This window comes from Microchirus variegatus (assembly GCF_963457635.1).
Source record: "Microchirus variegatus genome assembly, chromosome: 9".
Lineage (NCBI taxonomy): Eukaryota > Metazoa > Chordata > Actinopteri > Pleuronectiformes > Soleidae > Microchirus > Microchirus variegatus.
The window spans coordinates 7,419,149-7,439,680 of NC_139810.1; the positions used below are offsets into that span (position 1 = coordinate 7,419,149).

Below are 20,532 nucleotides of genomic sequence, written 5' to 3' on the forward strand. Positions count from 1 at the left end.
CGTCGGCGGCGGCACGAAAGTCGCGGATGAAGCAGGTTATTACTGGCACAGTTACAGGTGGCAATGTTCTTCAGCGGCGCGCCGACTCCACATCCTATCGCTGCAGCCTGTTGCTTGACACGCAGGAGAGTGGAGTGCGGGAGAATGGCACCTCCTGCGTGGAGATCTATCTCGTCAGCTTGAAAAGTGTTGTTAATGTGAAAACGCACATATTTGTTGTTGTGCGGTGCGCAGTGAGAGCGACAGATGCTCTGGACGCGGTCATCTGTTAAATGAAGTGGCCTCAGCGTGTCCGATGCCTCCTCGCATGCGCAAAACAGTCGCCAGTGTAAAAAAGAGAAAATGCGCCTAATGTAATTTATGAAGCCAATATGACACTGATAGTGATCCGTCTTCTCACATCTGTTAACTACAAGTGGAGTCCAGATTGGACCTGGTGGACGATAATCTGTGCGGAGGGGGGATTAACCAGGGAACTGGTAACTGCGCATCCAAGGTGAGCTAAAGCCTGGGTTTTATAGGCGCAATGTAAGAGTGCAGTTATTAATATTTCATCAAGTTTTTCCTTCATACAGACTCACCATTACAAGGCTTTCTCATCTCCCAAAAGTCTACGTTTTTTCTTTTATGTGGGCGTTTTTACCCAAGGCACAAACATGTAGCACATTGAAATATTGGATAGACATAAAAGTAAAATCTTCTTTAAAAAAAAATAAAAAATAAAAAATCAATAAAACCACATAATATCAACCTGATGTCAAAAACATTAACATTTACTCAACATTTCCAAGTTTATTCCTTAAAATACGGATCACATGCAAATGAGGTAAAGACAAATGTAGCTGATTTATTTTGAATATTAATGTTATTCCATATTAACGCAGAAATGTCAAAATGTCAGTGATTTACAAAAAGTATGAGGAAAAAAATATTATGTAAACACTGAAAACTTCACAAAAACAGACAAATATACAGTAGACTAGGTCTTCAACTAACAATTTTTTTGTTTGCTTGTTGTACGGAGCAAAGCAACCAGAAAATAGTCACATTTAAGAAGCTGTTGATGAATAATCATTGTATGTATATATAAATATATATATATATATATATATGTATATATATATATATATATAATTATAAGCACAAGCAATGAAGACTACAACTAAGAATAAGACTATACAGTATATGACTATAATACTATGAATAAGGCTATTAATTATAGGATGACTACTTAATTACCAATTAACCGACAACGAAAATAGTTGATGAATAATCGTATGTGTATATATATGTATATATATATATATACATATATATATATATATGTTTATATATTTCTTTAAATTGTAAGCACAAGCAATGAAGACTACATCTAAGAAGAAGACTATACAGTATATGACAATAATACTATGAATAAGGCTATTAATTACAGGAAGACCATTATAATAAGAGTATCTAGGGTTAGGATAAGTGTATATATGCAATAGAAGAATAAGAGTAAGACATATTTATTAACAGCAACATAAATGCACATTTAAACACTGATCTGCCTCTGTGCTCATGTATAACTTCAGTGTCAGTCAGTTTGAAAACATGCCAACAATCATGGATCTTCAGTGCATACATTTCACATTAGGGAGCTGAAAGCCTGCGTCTACGCCGGCTAAATAAAATGGCATTACGACACTATGCTTCTGGAAAACTACTGTAGGTGATGCCGGTTGCCATGGTTACTTATACCAGACTGTCAGTGAGGTTGAAGCTAATATGTTAAGCGTAATGATGCAGTGGATCATGTTGTCACCGCATGGAAGCATGTGAGCAGGTATCATTATTTAGGCTGGGATTTATTTTCTTCTGTGTTTTGTTTTTGTTTCCCCTTTCGTCCCACATGTAAAGGAAGAAGAAGACGGCACTTCCCACAGTTGTGTCAGATACAGTGTGTTTGGCATCCAGCCTGTGTCACAGTGGGTATTAGCTGCACCAGCAGGCCAGGTGGACTACACTGCATGTGTGTGTGTGTGTGTTGTCACAGTCACCTCAGTAAAAACAGAGCAACCTATTCTTGGTAGTCCTGCTTTGTGTGTGTGTGTGTGTGTGTGTGTGTGTGTGTGTGTGTGTGTGTGTGTGTGTGTGTGTGTGTGTGTGTGTGTGTGTGTGTGTGTGTGTGTGTGTGTGTGTGTGTGTGTGTGTGTGTGTGTGTGTGTGTCAAGTGGCTAAAATCGGCACACACACACACATATTCCATGTTGTGATTCGAACCAGCTCTCCGTAAATCAAATTACATCACAGCTGATAAGAGAGAGGAACCTGGAGTCTTAATAGCCGCCCATCAATCCGCACAGCTTGTGCTCCTCGCGTCCTTTTCAAAGCCCGAGGAACAAAATGAGTGGGCTCATCAGTCGCATCAGGGTCTGGGCTCGCGATTAACTATTTTAACTCAAAGAGACGCCTCGCTGATTCTGTTTTGATCTCCTTCTTCTCTCTGCAGGTATATTTCATTAACACACACACACACAATCAATCTCTCTTTCACACACACACACCTGAAAAGAAGAAAATAAATACAGCTGATTCTCACATGCTCTTTAACCAACTTCATTATTATCTTTGCGAGGGTTGCTGAGCGTTAGCTGGGCGGTTAGTAATCATTCCCTTGGAGGATTATCTTTGGCAATACAGTACAATTAAAATAATTTCCAAAACAAAAATCCTCAGTGGCAATGCTGAGAATGATGCAGATGGCCAGAGAACCATTTTGAAGATCACGCAGAGAAAAGAGGACCCTGTGCCTGAAGACGCCTGATGTCTCCACTAAATAAAACACACCTGCCAATGTTCAGAAAAAAGAAAAGAAAAATAGAAATGTGGCGAAATCCTACAGGGGTGGAATAAAAAAAATCAAGCTCCTCTGGAAAAAGCCAAAGTTTTAGAAAGGGGGGTCTTTATCGAGGCACAGCAGCTGTGCTTTGACAAGGATAGGAGAAAATTACAGACGGGGACAATACAGGAATGCAAGATTAGGAAGCAGCTTGATATAGAGGATTTGTGCACAGACACAATAACGTGTCGTGAAAAGAAGTCGGCGGAAAAAAAGAGGGCCGGCACTGTCAAGACACCAGTACGTGGACAGTTGTGAATTTAACTGCTTTAGTGGAGATTAATGATGTGCTGGATTCATTTGAATGCACAGATTCAATTATTTATGTCGTTTAATGTGTCAGATTTTACTCTTTTTTTGGCTGTGGAGTTATTCACGTCGCATTTCTTTGTGTAGCCTCTCTTATAAATGTGTGGATTGGAGTGTAAGAGTGGACCAATTATGGGACGCAGCCGTGAATTTAAATTGCAGCCGTACAGTGATACTCCACAAAAACCTAAGCCGCAGTTCAGCCTCCGCTGAGCAGATGTACGAGAGGAATATGATCGGAATAATACTGAGCTCCTGCTACAGTACAGTACATGACGATATTAATAATAGAAAAATATGAAATGGGAGGAGAATAGGGATGAAAAAAAAGGTAAGAAAATAAGCCCTTTCTAAATATGATTAACTGTAATAATATAATCATTTTTCTTCTTATACATGTTCTAATAAAGGCATTTTGTGGTGTTTCCAGTGTCATTAATAGATTAAAATCTTCATCTCAATTACAGATTGGACCAAATCTTGAAACTGGAAGACTTGGGGCAAAATTCCAATTCCTATTTTAACTCTCAAGCTCAACCCTTAATCTTAACTGGCCCTCAAAACCAAGTGTTGAGGGTTATTTTGTCACTGTGGGGGGCAGAATCACGCGAAAGCTGCGTCCAGTCTGTCAACTCCAAAAAAGTAGAAGAACACATTTACGTCACGATTATTTATTACAATCCGTTTGTCGGTCAAGTTATTAGGTTGTCAGTTAGTTATAAGATGATACTCATACAAATACCACAACCACGGACATATTCAGCTGACAGTTACCGCACACCACGGCTTATTGAAAAACAAACGATCGCACGGTGTGCGCATCGGCCGGCTATTGACAAAAGATCGTAAAATTTAAATAAATGTTATGCGACAATGACGTCAGTAATCCATAATATGGGACTAAACTAAGATAATACAATGGTTTTCATCATTTTTATATCTCTATTAACAAAGAAAATACTGAATTTGTAGTGTACTCGTTTCGCTGCTTTCCACGCCATCTTTGTTATGTGAAAACACGCAATGCATTCTGGGTAGCCCTTGCTCCTTGAGATTGAGGGTTAAGCAAGGAATTGGAATTCACCCTTGAACAACAACAAGCTGGGCCTTCATGTGGAAAACAGACAATAGGATGTGATCTAAAGCTCATTTGAAACCTAACTTTGATACGACTGCACATTCAAATCTACAAAAACCTGTTGCAGAGTAAACTGTTGAGCAGAATTCCCCTCGGACGACCCTGAACTCCACCCGCCCTCGCCCCCTAAAGTCACTAAATTCCTGCCCCGAGCCTCACAGTCAGTCCGGCTTCATGTAAATATTATTGTATCTGTCGCGAATATTCCCATGTGTATCAATTTCACTGAGAATAAAGCGCTAGTGAATCCATTTTATGGAGCCGTGGCACTAAATAGCAACAGCAAATACTGGATGCCTGCAGAGCCCTCTGGTTTCCACAGTAACCAGGACCAAAAATAGAATTCCACACCAGCGGCCATTCAACGCCGAATCCCCTGTGATAACACACAGTTCTATTTATACATTCTAATGGTGAAATACTCTCATGTATAAATGCATTTGTCTGGCTGCTGTCAAAAGGAGGACATCACGGTCCAATTATATGTTCGCACCTCTGAACTCGTCTTCTTTGTGCTGCCGCTTCTTACAGCGAGGAAAACCAAATCAAACTTATGATCCCGGAGATATGAAATGTAACAAACTAATGAGACTTGGATAAATTGGAGTGTGTGTGTGTGTGTGTGCGTGCGTGCGTGCGTGCGTGTGCGTGTGTGTGTGGAGGCTCAATGAATCAGAAAATGAAAGCATGTAAGTTGGTGTCTGAATGGAAAACACTTTGTTATTTGATGAAAATGTACAAAGTGTGTTGTGTTCACAGTCGACACTGCACCAAATACAACTCAGTTTGATATTAATCAGCAGCCAAATACAGACAGGCAGGCATTCGGCCGTCTATAATTAGATGACATGAATACCAACTTTTACCAAAGTGTCAATCAACTCCACTTCATGTGCAACTATTTTAAATAGAGTCATCGCTCAATTATAAGTCAGTTAATACTCATCAGTTAGATGATCAGTAATCATAATCTGTGATGATGTCAATCGTGGTTGTGAAAGCAAAAAGTAAAGGGGGAAAAAAAACAATTTAAATCCATCAAAAGCGTTGACAACTTTAAGACAATTATTAAATTGTATAAGATTTGTTCATTAAGGGAAATTTTAGTTACTTCATTTAGTTTGTTCTCGAAAACAAGGTAATACAATGTTAAAAAGAACAGTTACAGGTAAGGATGAACATTAATAAAAACAATAAAAGATAAGATAAAAAAGGTCAAATGACACATAGACAACAAAAACAGTAAGTTAAAAACAATGCACAGAAACGTGTGTATATCTGTGATAAGTTTGTAAGATAAAACGTAATTATACATACAATAATACATAATAATGTATGACAATAAAATCATCTATGTGACATCTCAATGTTTCCAACAATGGGAATTGTGAGTATTTGCATTTGACCTGAAGAGAATCTGCAGTGATAAAATCCATACACAGGAATTAGTCCAAGGAAGATTGTCATGGTGAATATCTAAAATGTTAATTTTGACGAGGAAGAATTAAATTACAGATATCTGTATTACATACCCAGATTAAATCTTAAAATGAACATTTCTCAGTTTCAATATAATTGTCTAAAAGCCACCTCAAATGATATGGGGTATGGAAGCCTGTTTGCACCACTTGAAAAATAAAAATATATATAATCTCATAATTATGAGACTCTTAAGTTATAATTCTGACTTACTATGTTATAAAATTACAAATATGAGATATAAAGTCATTATTATGCCTCATAACAATGACTTAGCATCTCATAAGTATGACTTAGCATCTCACAATTATGACTTAGTATCTCATAATGACTTAGTATCTCATAACAACGACTTAGCATCTCATAACAATGACTTAGCATCTCACAATTATGACTTAGTATCTCATAACAATGACTTAGCATCTCATAACAATGATTTAGCATCTCACAATTATGACTTAGTATCTCATAATAATTACTTGGTATCTCATAACAATGACTTAGCATCTCATAATTATGACTTAGTATATCATAACAATGACTTAGCATCTCACAATTATGACAGTATCTCATAACAATGACTTAGCATCTCATAACAATGACTTAGCATCTCACAATTATGACTTAGTATCTCATAATAATTACTTGGTATCTCATAACAATGACTTAGCATCTCATAATTATGACTTAGTATATCATAACAATGACTTAGCATCTCACAATTATGACAGTATCTCATAACAACGACTTAGCATCTCATAACAATGACTTAGCATCTCACAATTATGACTTAGTATCTCATAACAATGACTTAGCATCTCATAACAATGATTTAGCATCTCACAATTATGACTTAGTATCTCATAATAATTACTTGGTATCTCATAACAATGACTTAGCATCTCATAATTATGACTTAGTATATCATAACAATGACTTAGCATCTCACAATTATGACAGTATCTCATAACAACGACTTAGCATCTCATAACAATGACTTAGCATCTCACAATTATGACTTAGTATCTCATAACAATGACTTAGCATCTCATAACAATGATTTAGCATCTCACAATTATGACTTAGTATCTCATAATAATTACTTGGTATCTCATAACAATGACTTAGCATCTCATAATTATGACTTAGTATCTCATAACAATGACTAAGCATCTCACAATTATGACAGTATCTCATAACAATGACTTAGCATCTCACAATTATGACTTAGTGTCTCATAATAATGACTTATCTCATAACAAAGACTTAGCATCTCATAATTATGACTTAGTATATCATAACAATGACTTAGCATCTCACAATTATGACTTAGTATCTCATAATAATGACTTAGTATATCATAACAATGACTTAGCATCTCACAATTATGACTTAGTATCTCATAACAATGACTTAGCATCTCATTATAATGACTTAGCATCTCATAATAATGACTGAGCATCTCACAATTATGACTTAGTGTCTCATAATAATAACTTGTTATCTCATAACAATGGCTTAGCACCTCATAATTATGACTTAGTATATCATAAAAATGACTTAGCATCTCACAATTATGACTTAGTATCTCATAATAATGACTTAGCAAGTGGTGGTGGAAATGGGCTTTCATGGTGAGGCTATTTTGGCTGCTATCAGTCGTCTAAACGGGTCGATTTTGATCCGTATTTTATTCTAAGTGTTAAAGACAATTTTCCATTTTGAGTAAAGGCCTATGGTAAAGGCAAGCGTATCAAGTGGGGTGATCTTAGAAAAATACTACACTTAGTGAGATACCTGAAGGCAGCATGAGCCACTCAGAGGGAGGAACCTGAAAGCAGCATCGGCACTGCAGCCGCCGCTGTCTGACGATGGTAGACTGGGAGAGACGGATGGTCAGGGCCGCCCCCGTCTAACCTGAACATGCCTGTGTGACCTGCTTCATGTCCGTTTCTAGTCCGGGACCGGGTGAAACGCGTGTTTGGCTTCAGCTCGTCACGTCACGGTGACTTTATTCAAAGAATGGAGGACGACTGGGTTTGTGAGTACGACTCGACTTGGGACACGGAGAGTGATGGAGACGACCCGGCTGGAGAGAGCCAAACCCGGCGGTCTAGTCAAGACAAAAACAAATCTGGGTGGACTTTGGTACGTGCTTTTCAATGTCACTCGGCGAAACTGTGGCTTGTTTAACATGGTACACAGACGTCGAACGTGTGTCTCGCAGCTTTTGCACCACTATGGTCGGTTGTATTCGTGCCATGACTGGGAAGCTAACGCTAGCTTTACCTATTTCAGGCTTGCTAACTACCCTAGCTAGCCGCTGACATTAGCTTACTTTTTAGGGACTATAAGTCGCTGGTTATGTGTATATCTATAACCGCTATACAGCGACAAAAACTAACAATTCCAACAATTCAAGTTGGAATATAAAAATGGTAAAAAAAAAATGTTACCTACGTAATTTTCCTGTAGAATGTAATTGGTTAGCTTGGCCTTATATGTCAACTATGTTATGTTTTTTTTTACTGTCACCTGAGTCATTGCATGCTGTGACATTAATGATGGTACGACTCGTTATATTTGCTGTTAAACAGGATTCTTTGATTTGGCATTCATATGTTGTGTAACGGTAAATTAATCATTGATGCATTCTACTTTCACTTTTACATGACAGTGGCATCACACACCCAGAAACATGAGGGCAGCAAAGGACATGCAGAACTACAGAAGAGGATACCCAGTAAGTACAAGCTAGATGAAATACAAACGTGTTGTTTTTATGTGCATTTAAAAAATAATATAAACAGCATTTAAAAAAATAATAATAATCTTAAAATATTGCACTAAGAATCGTGCTTGAAGTAGGTGAAAATCTTAGAAAAATTAAATGCAAATACTTTCTGTGGAAACTGATAGAGTGAACTGATGCCTTATCCACATAGAAATAATCTTTGTTTTGTTCTTAAAACGTTTACTATAAGCATGGCATCGTTGTAAGGAATGTATTCATACACAGAAATCCTGCAAAATGACTCTTTGTGCTGTAGTATCTATGTCAAACCTATATGTGGCGCTGTAATGCTGCCACAGAAATGCACCAAAATCAGAGAAGACTATGTGCGTACAGCTTGTATGCTGTGTACAAACTTAAAATTAAAAAATAAGATTGGGGCAAATAGAGCAAGAAAGAGGTGGGAGAGAGTGTGACGTCATCCAGATATTGCGTATTGGTTGTACCGTATACATTTCCACTTTGGTACCCACTTCCTGAAAGTAGGGTTTTAGGGCTCTCACATCACCAGTTCCATGTGGGTAAAAAGCCAATATGATAAAAAGCTTTTGGGCCCTGTAGCGTCACTCACACGTTCACATTTCACTGCATCTAAATATGTTGGAAATTGTGGACTGATAAGGAAACCTCAACAGTCCCTGACTTGGTGCTTGACGCAGATATTGCTTTAAAAATAGATGGTAAGCAACTATGAAACCCTATGGCACACTTTCTGATCCTCCTTCATGTTCTTCTATTTATGTCACTGTGTTGCGCCATCTTATTCTTCCAAGGTGACCCACTTTGTGCCACCTTCTGCTTATCTCAGTGAACTAAGTCCAATGTTTGCTTAACAGCTGTGGGTGGAAACGCACAGAGATCACTTTTCATTTGACTTTACTGAATTTTTTTGAACATTCAGCGAAAAATCTGTAAGTCATTTTAATGTAAACCTAGTTATAGTTTGTTGAAATGAAGTGCTGTAATTCTCTTTCCGTTTGTTTTTGTGACAGAATCTTACAGATGAAGAGTGCTCGGAAGACAAAATGAACAATTTGCAGTTTTATCTCAATAAATTTCCCTCTGCTCCTGATGGTAACACATTTCTATTGGCAACATCTCTCAATATACTTTCAGAGTTTTTTTGAATGTTGTGGATGTAATGTTCCTTGTTCTTCCTCGTTTGTGGCACAGACATCTACATCGAGTCGTTTCTGAAGGATTGGAAGAGCGACTACAAACGACTAGAAAGAGTTCACTCCTATATTCAGTGGTACGTCGTGTTTACCCCTTCAATCTTACAATCTAAAGCAGAAACGTTGGTGTCTTCATATGTGTGTCATCCAGGTGACCTTGCAGTCTGAGTACTTATAATAAATACATTACACAAACTCTGTCATAAGTCTATACTGAATAAACAAACAGCTCCAGCGATACCACAAAGACAAATATTGAATTTTTCTTTATGAAGTTTAATTTTCAGTGTCTTACTCTCAGGCTGAATCCCAATTCCACTCCTTCCCCCTTCCCCCTACCCCTTGGTCGGAGATCCCCATGGCCCTCAAAACAGAGATGAGGGTGCTAGGGGTACGAACGTTCCCCTAAGAAATGAAACACACCTCCTTTACGTCATCACGTCATCTGGATTTGACGCTCGCGTACTGCTACATCAACAAGCCGATGCGATAGACTTGTTGATGTTACAATGTAATGTCTGTTGCCTGGGCTATTTTTCTGTTTTTACGACTGTCAGCTGCTAACCAATGACATCGGAGGTGACGCTGACGTGAGGAGTGTTCCCAAACACAGTTACAGCAACTGCAGACCCGCTGCATTACCATAGCCACACACACACGGTGCAGAGGGAGAAAGCCGCTCGCAGACAGAGCCGAGTAGAGTGGGGACGGAATCTCCTGTTCTGTCCTGAAGACGTAACTGTGCACTCCGGCGCAATTTGTTAATGTTAAAAAAAAATAGCGATAGCAGCTAGCTAACCACTTATGAAAGGAACACCGGGATATTAGCATCGGCTACGACTAGCTAGTAATTCAAAACAAACTTGACTAGTGATTCAGAAACACCGTTGACAATTGAATAAGACCGCAATAGTATCATTACACCTGACTGTCGTAATTAAAATGCTGAAAATACATTTGTGCAAGTCTTTACAGGCCGGCTTTCAAACTTCGCTGACAGGGGACGCACGGAAGCTGGGAAATTCCTCAAAGCCCTCCGTTTCAAGGGCTACGTAGCCCTACGGCTTGGCCCTAGCCCTTAACCCTAATGAGAAATGAGACAGCCCTACCCCTCACATGAACGCGCAAAAACAAGGGGTAGGGGGAAGGCGGAGGGGGAAGGGGTGGATTTTGGGATTCAGCCTCAGTGTCTTTCCCTCTCATTGTCTATTGGTGTAAAAATGACAGCTGAACAGATAGTCCACCTCTGTATTCCAACCTTGTTCCGATTGCAGTGATTATAGTTCTGGTGTTTTTTCCAAATATGTTGAAATTAAGCTTCGACAACACTGCTGTTTCCTTCTAATTTTCCATTCTTACACATCACTGAACTTTCCAAATGAGAAAGTGTGATGAAGTGAACTTGTAATTTCAGTGATGTCCTGAGGGATGGCGTACCGTTGTACTGTTTTGTGTGTTGCATCTAATCCGTTCACTGTAAAGATGGAAAGATGTTGTGCGTGTCTGTGATTAGTCTCGGATGAAGGTCCTAGAAATTATGTTTATGTTGGAATCATGAATAGTTAAAGCCACCTTGATTTGATTTGATTAAGGGTGCAGTTTCATTAGATGTTGGTTGATTTTTTTTTTTTTGTTGTGTTTCTCTCTCTCTCTTCAATCCTCTGCCACTTGAAGGCTGTTTCCACTGCGAGAACCGGGGGTTAATTACATGGCTTCAGAACTCACCAAGAAGGAAATTGAGGTAAGGCTATATTAGGAAACGGCGGGTCTCAAAGGAATGTCTGGGCAGGATTTCACCGTCAGTGATAACTTGGAATAATGTTGGCTCAACATAAAACAACACATCAAATTAATTTGACTATTTGATGATCAAGAATTAAACCAGTTAACCGACGACATCTAATTTCCCGTGACCTCGCATACAGTGTAGTTATGATTCATACCAGCAGAGGGTGGACAATCCACCAAATGACTAATTCATTTAGCAGTGTAAGAAGTCAAAATGCCAGAGGAGTGAAACAAGTTGGAAGTGGCTTCTGAGCTGCGAAATTGCTGCGACTCAGGGAGAGTGCGTCTACAACCTCGATGCTACTGCATCTGGTATCTGTGTTATCAGACGGTGTAGAAGGTGACACAAGCGGCTTTTTCAAACTAGACCAGGGGTCACCAACCTTTTTGAGACAGAGAGCTACCTTAAGGGTAAAAAATAATATGGAGGGCTACCACGTTAACATTTTATGCACCATTTTTTTTTGTTTACCATTTAAAGGGACACTGTGTAGTATTTATGGGTTTATATTTATCGCCCTCTCCCTCGCCTCACGAAACCTCATCAGCTGACGCAGAGAAAGACGACGAGGACGACATTTGACCGGCTGAGGATACCGTAGCACTCAGGGAAGGGAGGGGGTGAGCAGAGGAGCAGTTCTTTGTTGTAAATTTCAGCCTCTCCTCTAGATGGCACTATAAACTACTTACTTCACCTTTAAATGATTAATATTATGCATTCAACTGCATACACATTCATTCCAGTGCTTACTCCTAATGATTACCAGTTTTTATAAACAATATCAAAGATATTTTACTGAGCGATCATACGGATACATGCAAGTGAGGTGAAGTGAAGTGAGCCCGCGGGCACCACGTTGGTGACCCCTGAACTAGACCCTCATTGTCTTACAGGCTCAACTAACTTATGTGCAATGTTATGTTTTCAAACAAAGATAAAAGACGTGGATTTCTGTAGGGCTGTAATCAACCAAAGAAACTCTTGGTCGACTAAAGCCCTGAAATTACGACCAAAAATCGACTAATCGACGGGGGGTTCTTTGCGGGTGCGGCTCTTTTATTTTGAAAAGAGCCGCACCCGCAAAGTACCTGTGCGGCTGTGGCTCCTAATTTGAAAAAACCCGCAGCCACGGCTGGAGTTCAACAGAGTCTGACGGCTCTGACAGCAGTTTGCATTACGTTCATCTGCGCAATACCATAGCCTGTGATATCAGAAAATAACTAGTAATATCAGCACAATAAGTGTTGAGGAATACAGAGCGAGATTGAACAGCGCAGCTTCACGGCAGAGACACAAATAGATCACTGGACGCTGCCACTGTTGCGGGCAGGTGCGCCTGCAGTTATAAAACCAATCAACCATTATTGGACTAAAACATTGAAATATGCTAATAATTCTGATATGTTCACACTCGAAATGGACGGAGCAACCTTAGCTTGGTGTTTTTAAATGATATGTCATGTTTGTAGTATAGAATAGAATAGAATAGAATAGAATAGAAATACTTTATTCATCCCCAAGGGGAAATTGTTGTGGCACAGCAGCAAAATACAATACAAGAAAAGAATTCAACATAAATAAGTGTACAAAAGTATGTAAAGAAAATAGTGCAAAAAGTGAAGAATGAATGACCCATAGGATCAGGTGCTATGACATAAAGGATAGACTAATGTAGTCTGTCTGATATATTAATATTAATTATAGAGACGCTGTGCTGTTGTGCAATTGAGCAGAGTCAGTTTTAAATTGGAGTTGTAAATCCTGATGGCTGATGACAGGAATGACTTCCTGAATCTGTCCTTGTGACAGCGGAGCTGTCTGAATCTCCTGGAGAATGTGCTCTCCTGACCCTGGAGGATGTGGTGGAGAGGATGATCAGAGTTATCCATGATGGATAGCAGTTTGTTCAGCATCCTCTTCTCCACCACCGTTTCCACGGTGTCTTGCTTGCAGCCAATGATGGGGCCGGCCTTCTTAATCAGTTTGTTGATTTTGCTGGTTTCACCGGCTCCCATGCTGCTCCCCCAGCACACCACAGCAAAGAACAGTGCGCTGGCCACAACAGACTGGTAAAATAACTCCAGCATCTTGCTGCATACATCAAAGGATCGCAGCCTCCTCAGAAAGAAGAGCCTGCTCATCCCCTTCCTGTACACAGCACTGGTGTTAGCCTTCCAGTCCAGTCTGTTGTTCAACCTCACACCGAGGAATTTGTATTCCTCCACCATCTCTATGTGCTCCCCCAGCACCGTCAGCGGTTGTGGAGCTGTCTTCTTCCTCCTGAAGTTCACCACCATCTCCTTGGTCTTGGTCACATTCAGAAGCAGGTGGTTCTCACTGGCCCACTTCACAAAGTCAGCTAGCACTGTCCTGTACTCCCCCTCATGTCCATCCTTTATACACCCTACCACTGCAGAGTCATCTGAGAACTTCTGCAGGTGGCATGACACAGAGTCATACTGAAAGTCTGAGGTGTATATGGTGAACAGGAAGGGGGACAGCACAGTTCCTTGTGGGGCTCCCACATCGCTAACCACCACATCAGACAAACCACGACCAAGTCGGACAAACTGTGGTCTGCCTGTCAGGTAATCAGTGATTCAGGAGATGGCGGGCATGTCCACCCCCACCTTTCGCAACTTCTCCCCCAGTAACAGTGGCTGAATGGTGTTGAAAGCACTGGAGAAATCAAAGAAAGTGATTCTCACAGTGCCTCCAGCACCATCCAGGTGAGACTGAGCTCGATGCAGCAGATAGGTGATGGCGTCGTCCACCCCCAGATTGGGGGTGGATGACTTAACCTGCGGTCTGAGGTGAGACAAGACCAGCCTCTCCAGCACTTTCATCAAATGGGTACGACGGTAATCCTTGGGTTCACATGATGATGACTTTGTCTTGGGGACAGGAACCAGGCATGATGTCTTCCACAGTGCTGGGACCATCCCCTGTTGGAGGCTCAGGTTGAAGAGGTGCTGCAGGATTGCAGCCAGCTGGGTGGCACAAGCCCTCAGTAGCCTGGGGCTGAGACCGTCCGGGCCTGCAGCCTTGTTCTGCTGCAGTCTCTCAAGCTGTCTTCTGACCTGGTTGGTTGTCACTGAGAGGGGTGGGGGGGAAGAGGGGAGGGGGGAGATGAGACTGTGTCCTAGCAGCTCTCCAGGGGGGGCAGAGGGTGGAGCAGCAGAGGCAGGGGGGGAGGGAGGGAGGTGTGACATGTGGAGGAGGCAGCAGGGGGCTGTGTTGAAGTCTGTGTGCTGAACCTGTTAAAGAAGAGGTTCATCTGGTTAGCCCTCTCGACGGTGCCCTCTGTCGGTTTCTCCTTCATGTTGAATCCGGTGATGGTCTTCATTCCGGACCACACCTCCCTCATGTCGTTCTGCTGGAGTTTGGACTCCAGCTTCCTCCTGTAGGTGTCTTTGCTCTGCCTCAGCATCTCCTTCAGGTCACGTTGTACCTTCTTCATTTCCTCCCGGTCCCCATGTCTGAAGGCCTCTTTCTTTTTGTTGAGGAGGGTCTTCAGATCCCTGGTGATCCAAGGTTTGTTGTTGGGGTAGCAGTTGACAGTCTGGGCAGGGAGAACCGTGGTTCACAGAACCTGATATATTCTGTGACGCAGTCTGTCATGGAGTTGATGTCCTCCCCATGTGGCATGCAGAGCGCATCCCAATCTGTAGACTCAAAGCAGTCCTGCAGAGCCATGTCAGCCTCCTGTGTACTCCTTCTCACTGAGCGGGTGGCAACAGGAAGCCTCTTCACTACAGGAACATACCTGGGAGTCAGCTGGACCAGGTTGTGATCAGACATGCCAAGAGGGGGAAGGGCAGTAGCTGTGTATGCATCCCTAGCATTAGCATACAAAAGGTCTATTGTTTTATTGTCTCTGGTGGGGCTGTCAACATATTGGTGGAAGGTTGGTAAAACAGTCCAGGTTGGTGTGGTTAAAATCCCCAGTAATTGTAATAAATGCAGTGGGATGCTGTGTCTGTAATCTGGACACAGTAGAGTGGACACTGTCTACTGCTGCCACTGCATCAGCTGAGGGAGGGATGTAAACAGCCACAACAATCACAGAGGTATATTCCCTGGGGAGGTAGTATGGGCGCATTCCCACAGCCAAAAGTTTTATGTCCGGGCTACACAGACGCTCCTTCTCACAAACATGTCTGGGGTGACACCACTTCTCATTCACGTACACAGCAACGCCGCCCCCTTTCTTCTTACCGCTCAGCACAGCGTCTCTGTCCGTCCGCACAGTCTTTAAGCCCGGTACTGCCACGCTGTGATTGGTGAAGTGTGAGTGCAGCCATGTCTCGGTGAAACACATGAGGCTGCTCTCCCTGAACACCCAGCTGTTCCTCACAAGCGCGCAGAGTTCGTCCGTTTTATTTCCCAGGGATTACATTCCCCGTGATTATTGCAGGTACTGCTGGTTTGTACCTCCTCGCTTTGGCTCTCCCTTTGGCTCCGGCTCTGCAGCCCCGCCGCTTCCACTGCAGTTCCTTCGAAATGTCGGGCCGTGCTGTGATCAGGAGAGCCGGCTCCCTCAGCGCGATCAGCTGGTCGCGCATGTAAACAATGCCCTTGCTCCGCTGTGCGTCTGCTTCACCACCAAAAAGCAGGAAAAAGTAACAGACGAGCCACATAAACCGTGCAAAATTAGCGGAGTACATGGCGTAAGTGTTCGAGAAGTGTCACTGCTAATGCGAAAAATAATAAATTAAGAAAAAGTTGCTTAAATTAAGGAAGAACTAACACAAACAGAGAGCTGCTGTATCAAGCTGCCGCTAGCACGGCACCATCTTGGAAGAAAAACTGAAAAGAAAACTGTTGCTTGCAAAGTTTTTATTCCACTTTTTTACCATCATCTACTTTTGAAATATTCTGCCACACTGATGATGTCTTTGACATTGATGTGACAGGAGGACAGACCGTAGCCTAAAATGAAAAGCTCAAAATTCACGTCTAATTAATGGCAACGCTAATCTGTCTGACGCTCATGAGCCACGGAGCGACAACAACCCACTGGGCTGACTAAACCAAAATAGTGGAAAACAAGGGGGGTGTTCTCTGAAGACAGGCTGTTACCTGTGAAGCACGGGTGCTGTAAAACACCCCTATTAGCATGTGGTACTTTCCTCCTAATGAAATTCACCATAAAAAAAAAAATTGCCATTTTGGGTCGACTTTACAGCCCTAGATTTCTGTCATTTATTGTTAAAAATGAACCGATTTGCTGACTGGTTTTTTATAACTCTTTCAACCAATGGTGAAGGAAGACGTAAACATACAAGCATCAGTGTATCCCTGATGCCATTTCCAGAGATTATTCTGAAGAATAATTAAAATAATTATAAAGTAAGATGCTTTTAAAAGTATTTATCAATAAACAAGTATGTTTTTGTTCATTTTCAAGTCTGTATTTAAGTTTAAGACTTTAAGAATGAAAACTATCTTAGAGTCTATTTGTGCGTTAAAGAGTAAAACTCACTTTTTTCTTCCGCCTATTGACATGAATCATAGAGGCCTAAAAGGTATCGACTCCTTACTGGTTGCACACACTTCTCTTTTTCACACAGGGAGTGTGTGTCTGTTGTGTTGGCTTTGCCTTTGACTCCTTACTGGGGGAAACAAATGAAAGGCTTCAGGGATTTGTAACACCAGGTTGCTTTGACTTTGAAAAGAAAAACAGGACATGTAGTGTTTTGAAAAACAAAACTGTGGTGAAGGATCATCAGATTTTCTCTATCTGTTTTGCTGTGAAATGCTGCTCTAATCTGATAATCTGTGTACCTAAATGAAAAGCAAGATATTCCTCGACAAAGACATGCTGCTCATGCATCCAGTGTCAGACTGAGGCCTGAGCTTCTTTTCACACCTGAATAAAATGAAAATAAACATTATTTGTTGTGGTGTTTACCACACTTTGGGTTTAAGATATAGTGTTGTTGATTTTAGTGACTCCTAAAATTGTAAATAATCTGGTAACTGTAGCCAGGTCTTTTCTTTCTATTTCATACACATTTTCCTTTATACTGTTTGTAGAACCATGACTCTACTTCTACTTGGCTAGTAAGGATGCAACTTATTCTTAACACATTACATTTTATGTACTTCTTTAAGTGTTTTCTTTTATTACTGTTGTGTGATCATAAAAGCTGGATCACCGTTCTTGCTTTGAAGTATGTTGTTTTCCGAGATCCCCCGACATACAGACTATCCTTCTTACACACCCGAGCAGCCACTTATCTCTCGCTTTTCCTCATAAAAGCTGTTGAACTATCAAGCGTTGTTTTCCTAATTTTACATTTTATCAACTCTCAGGCCTTTAAAAAGAACGAGGACGCCAAAAAGAGACTCGTCGAATCCTATGAACTCATGCTGGGCTTCTATGGCATCCGTTTGGTCAACAAAGAGACTGGCGAAGTGAAACGAGCTGAAAATTGGAAGGAGCGTTTTGGAAATCTTGAGCGGTAAAAATGCAGCATTTCCACGCAAGTGTCTTCTTAAATATGTTCTTCTGCCACTTAACGCTGTCTGTTCTGTTTTGCAGGAATATGCACAATAATCTACGCATCACTCGCATCCTGAAGAGTCTGGGCGAGCTGGGATTCGAGCATTATCAGGCCCCGCTAGTGCATTTCTTTCTGGAGGAGACGCTGGTCAAGAAAACTCTCAGCAGTGTTAAACGCAGTGTGCTCGACTACTTCCTGTTCGCCGTGCTGGACAAGCAGAAACGCCAGGAACTTGTGCGATTTGCCTACCTTCAGTTTGAGCCCAAGGACAAGTTTGTGTGGTGTCCCAGAAAGATGCAGAAACAGTTCAGGAAGGCGGAGAAAAGGCTGGACGCCATTGGCAATGGAGACGGAAAGGACGATGTGTATTTGAAGGGCAAAAGCAAAGATGGAGAGGCAGTCGTGCAACCGAAGGAGGACGGATTGACGGATGGTACGGTGAAGGCTCAGAAAGGAACCGATAAAACGAGTAAAGACAAAAACAAACTCTCTGAGACGTCTGAGGAGTGGAAACCAGAATCTGAGACTGTCACAAATGGAAGCGCAGAGGCTGAGTGTGATCATGAAATTATGGCGAATGGAAATGACTCAACAGTTGATGATGATGATGACGACGACGACGATGATGATGATGAAATGGACCAGTCGCCCACTCCTGACACTGTGCCGGCAAACACCAGTGCTGCGGAGAGCGAGCACAAATTGACCCACAGCTCAGACGATGGCGTCCAGGACCCAGACAACAGAATGCAAACGGACGTAGACGCAGACACTGAAAAACCACCGAAGAAGAAGAGGGAGGAAGACGACGAGGTGCCGCCAAGCAACGGCTCGGCCGAAGACTCTGAAGCCAACGGGCACACGGACGAGAAAAGCAGCGCTGCGACGAAAGCCGCTGTTCAAACAAGCCCGTCAGTGCAAACCCCTCCAAAGACTTCAAAACACTCGCCTGCTCTTTCTTCTGGAAGAGAGGAAAAAATCCCAAGGACCGATTTCAATCAAGTGCCAGATACGAAGGACGAAGATGAGGACATGTCGCAGGAAAGTGTGTCCACAACAAATGGGTCGCTGACAAAAAACGGCAGAGCGGTGGATGAATAGACTTAAGAGGATGTCAAAAACCTCTCAAGCTCTCAGACCAAAATGGGTCTTGATATTAAGTTAAAGAGTATGACTTAAAAAGAAAAAATAGACTTTCTGAGCCTTATTTCTACTGTATTTGATGTATTTTAGATATTTTCAATTTGAAGGAGTTTATGGACTGATTCATTCGTCAGACTTGATGTGACGCACGAGGCCGTCGGATATTAAAGTTTAAGCCTGGTGATATTTAATCAGCAAATCCCATGAAAAGACAAAAGCAAAGTTACTTTTTAACCCCCATAATAATACTGTCTGTGGCATTTTGCTCAAAGTTGATCTTTAAAAAAACAAAAACAGGGCAGATGTATATATTTTTTTAAATATTCTCTATGTTGTAGTTTTACACGTGTTATTTCAATATGAATTGTTTTCTTTGCAGACTGATTTGGGAGCATGTGCAGCAGTATTGATTTAAAATAGACTCAAGTGCCCTTTTTTTTCCTTTATTTTGCATAATATTTAATGGACAACACTAAAAAAAAAAAAGGGCACAGAGGAATAAGCTGACCACAAAGATTGTTCTCTGTAAATTGCATAATTGCTTTCATGGGATTTGTTGACCGTAAGTTAAAAAAAAAAAATGTAAAAAGTATTACCAGACTTTTCCTTTAAGGTAGAAATTACCAATATTGTCGGCAACTGATATTTATTATCTCCATAGAATACATAGAGCACTATTATTGATCTGTGTCGGTGAAATTATGATTTAAGAGTTTTTAAAAGCTTAATACTTTCAAAATTGAAGATTTTTTTTTTTTTTTGCACTGAGAAATAATTGGAAAAATTTATTTTCCTTTTTTATTTCCTTTTTTTCTTTCTTTTCCTGTAAGTAAGAATGACATGAACTGGACCCATGTGTTCAAAAGGATGTAAAACTGAATGTCATTCACTTTAAATGTTGCACATCTGTGTGAACGCACAGATTTGGGAAGTAGACTTATGAACAACTGCCAAAAAAGAGAGAAAAGACTGGTTGATTGTACGATGTGTGTGTGCGTGTGTGTGTTATCGGCAGAACTGATAAAAGCTTTGTCTATGATTTAATATTGGCCGTTTGTTCCGTTGAGATGGCTGCAGACGGTGAATATTTACAAGCCAGGGTGGTTACAGTGATGCATCTTTTTATATTTGCACTTAATTTTGAATAACAATGTTGAAGTTAATGGTATTTACATATTGAAATGGTAATAACTTTACAAAAAAAAAAACCTGAATCCTTTATAAATTTAAATTTTCTCCCCCACCCTCCTCCTAAGTATAAATACCTGGCTGTTGACAAAGCAGAATAAAGTTATACTATTTTCTCATGCTGCCA

At 41.0% G+C, this 20,532-nt stretch overlaps 1 protein-coding gene across 1 annotated transcript; it reads left to right on the forward strand.

Annotated features, from left to right (window-relative positions):
• The first annotated feature begins 7,670 nt into the window (after positions 1–7,670).
• Positions 7,671–20,477, forward strand: ogfr (opioid growth factor receptor). Its single transcript, XM_083894894.1, has 7 exons — positions 7,671–7,955; positions 8,485–8,550; positions 9,594–9,675; positions 9,775–9,853; positions 11,451–11,517; positions 17,884–18,032; positions 18,113–20,477. The coding sequence occupies exons 1-7, from the start codon at positions 7,830–7,832 to the stop codon at positions 19,173–19,175; spliced, it is 1,632 nt and encodes a 543-aa protein (XP_083751020.1). The 5' UTR covers positions 7,671–7,829; the 3' UTR covers positions 19,176–20,477.
• The last annotated feature ends 55 nt before the right edge of the window (positions 20,478–20,532 follow it).

What these genes read in the sequence shown, in the direction of transcription:
- ogfr (XM_083894894.1), top strand. Translation starts at nt 7,830, where the DNA reads ATGGAGGACGACTGGGTTTGTGAGTACGACTCGACTTGGGACACGGAG. An exon ending in ATTTCCCTCTGCTCCTGATG is followed by an intron (nt 9,676 to 9,774) that starts GTAACACATTTC and finishes TTTGTGGCACAG; the next exon opens with ACATCTACATCGAGTCGTTT. An exon ending in TCACCAAGAAGGAAATTGAG is followed by an intron (nt 11,518 to 17,883) that starts GTAAGGCTATAT and finishes ATCAACTCTCAG; the next exon opens with GCCTTTAAAAAGAACGAGGA.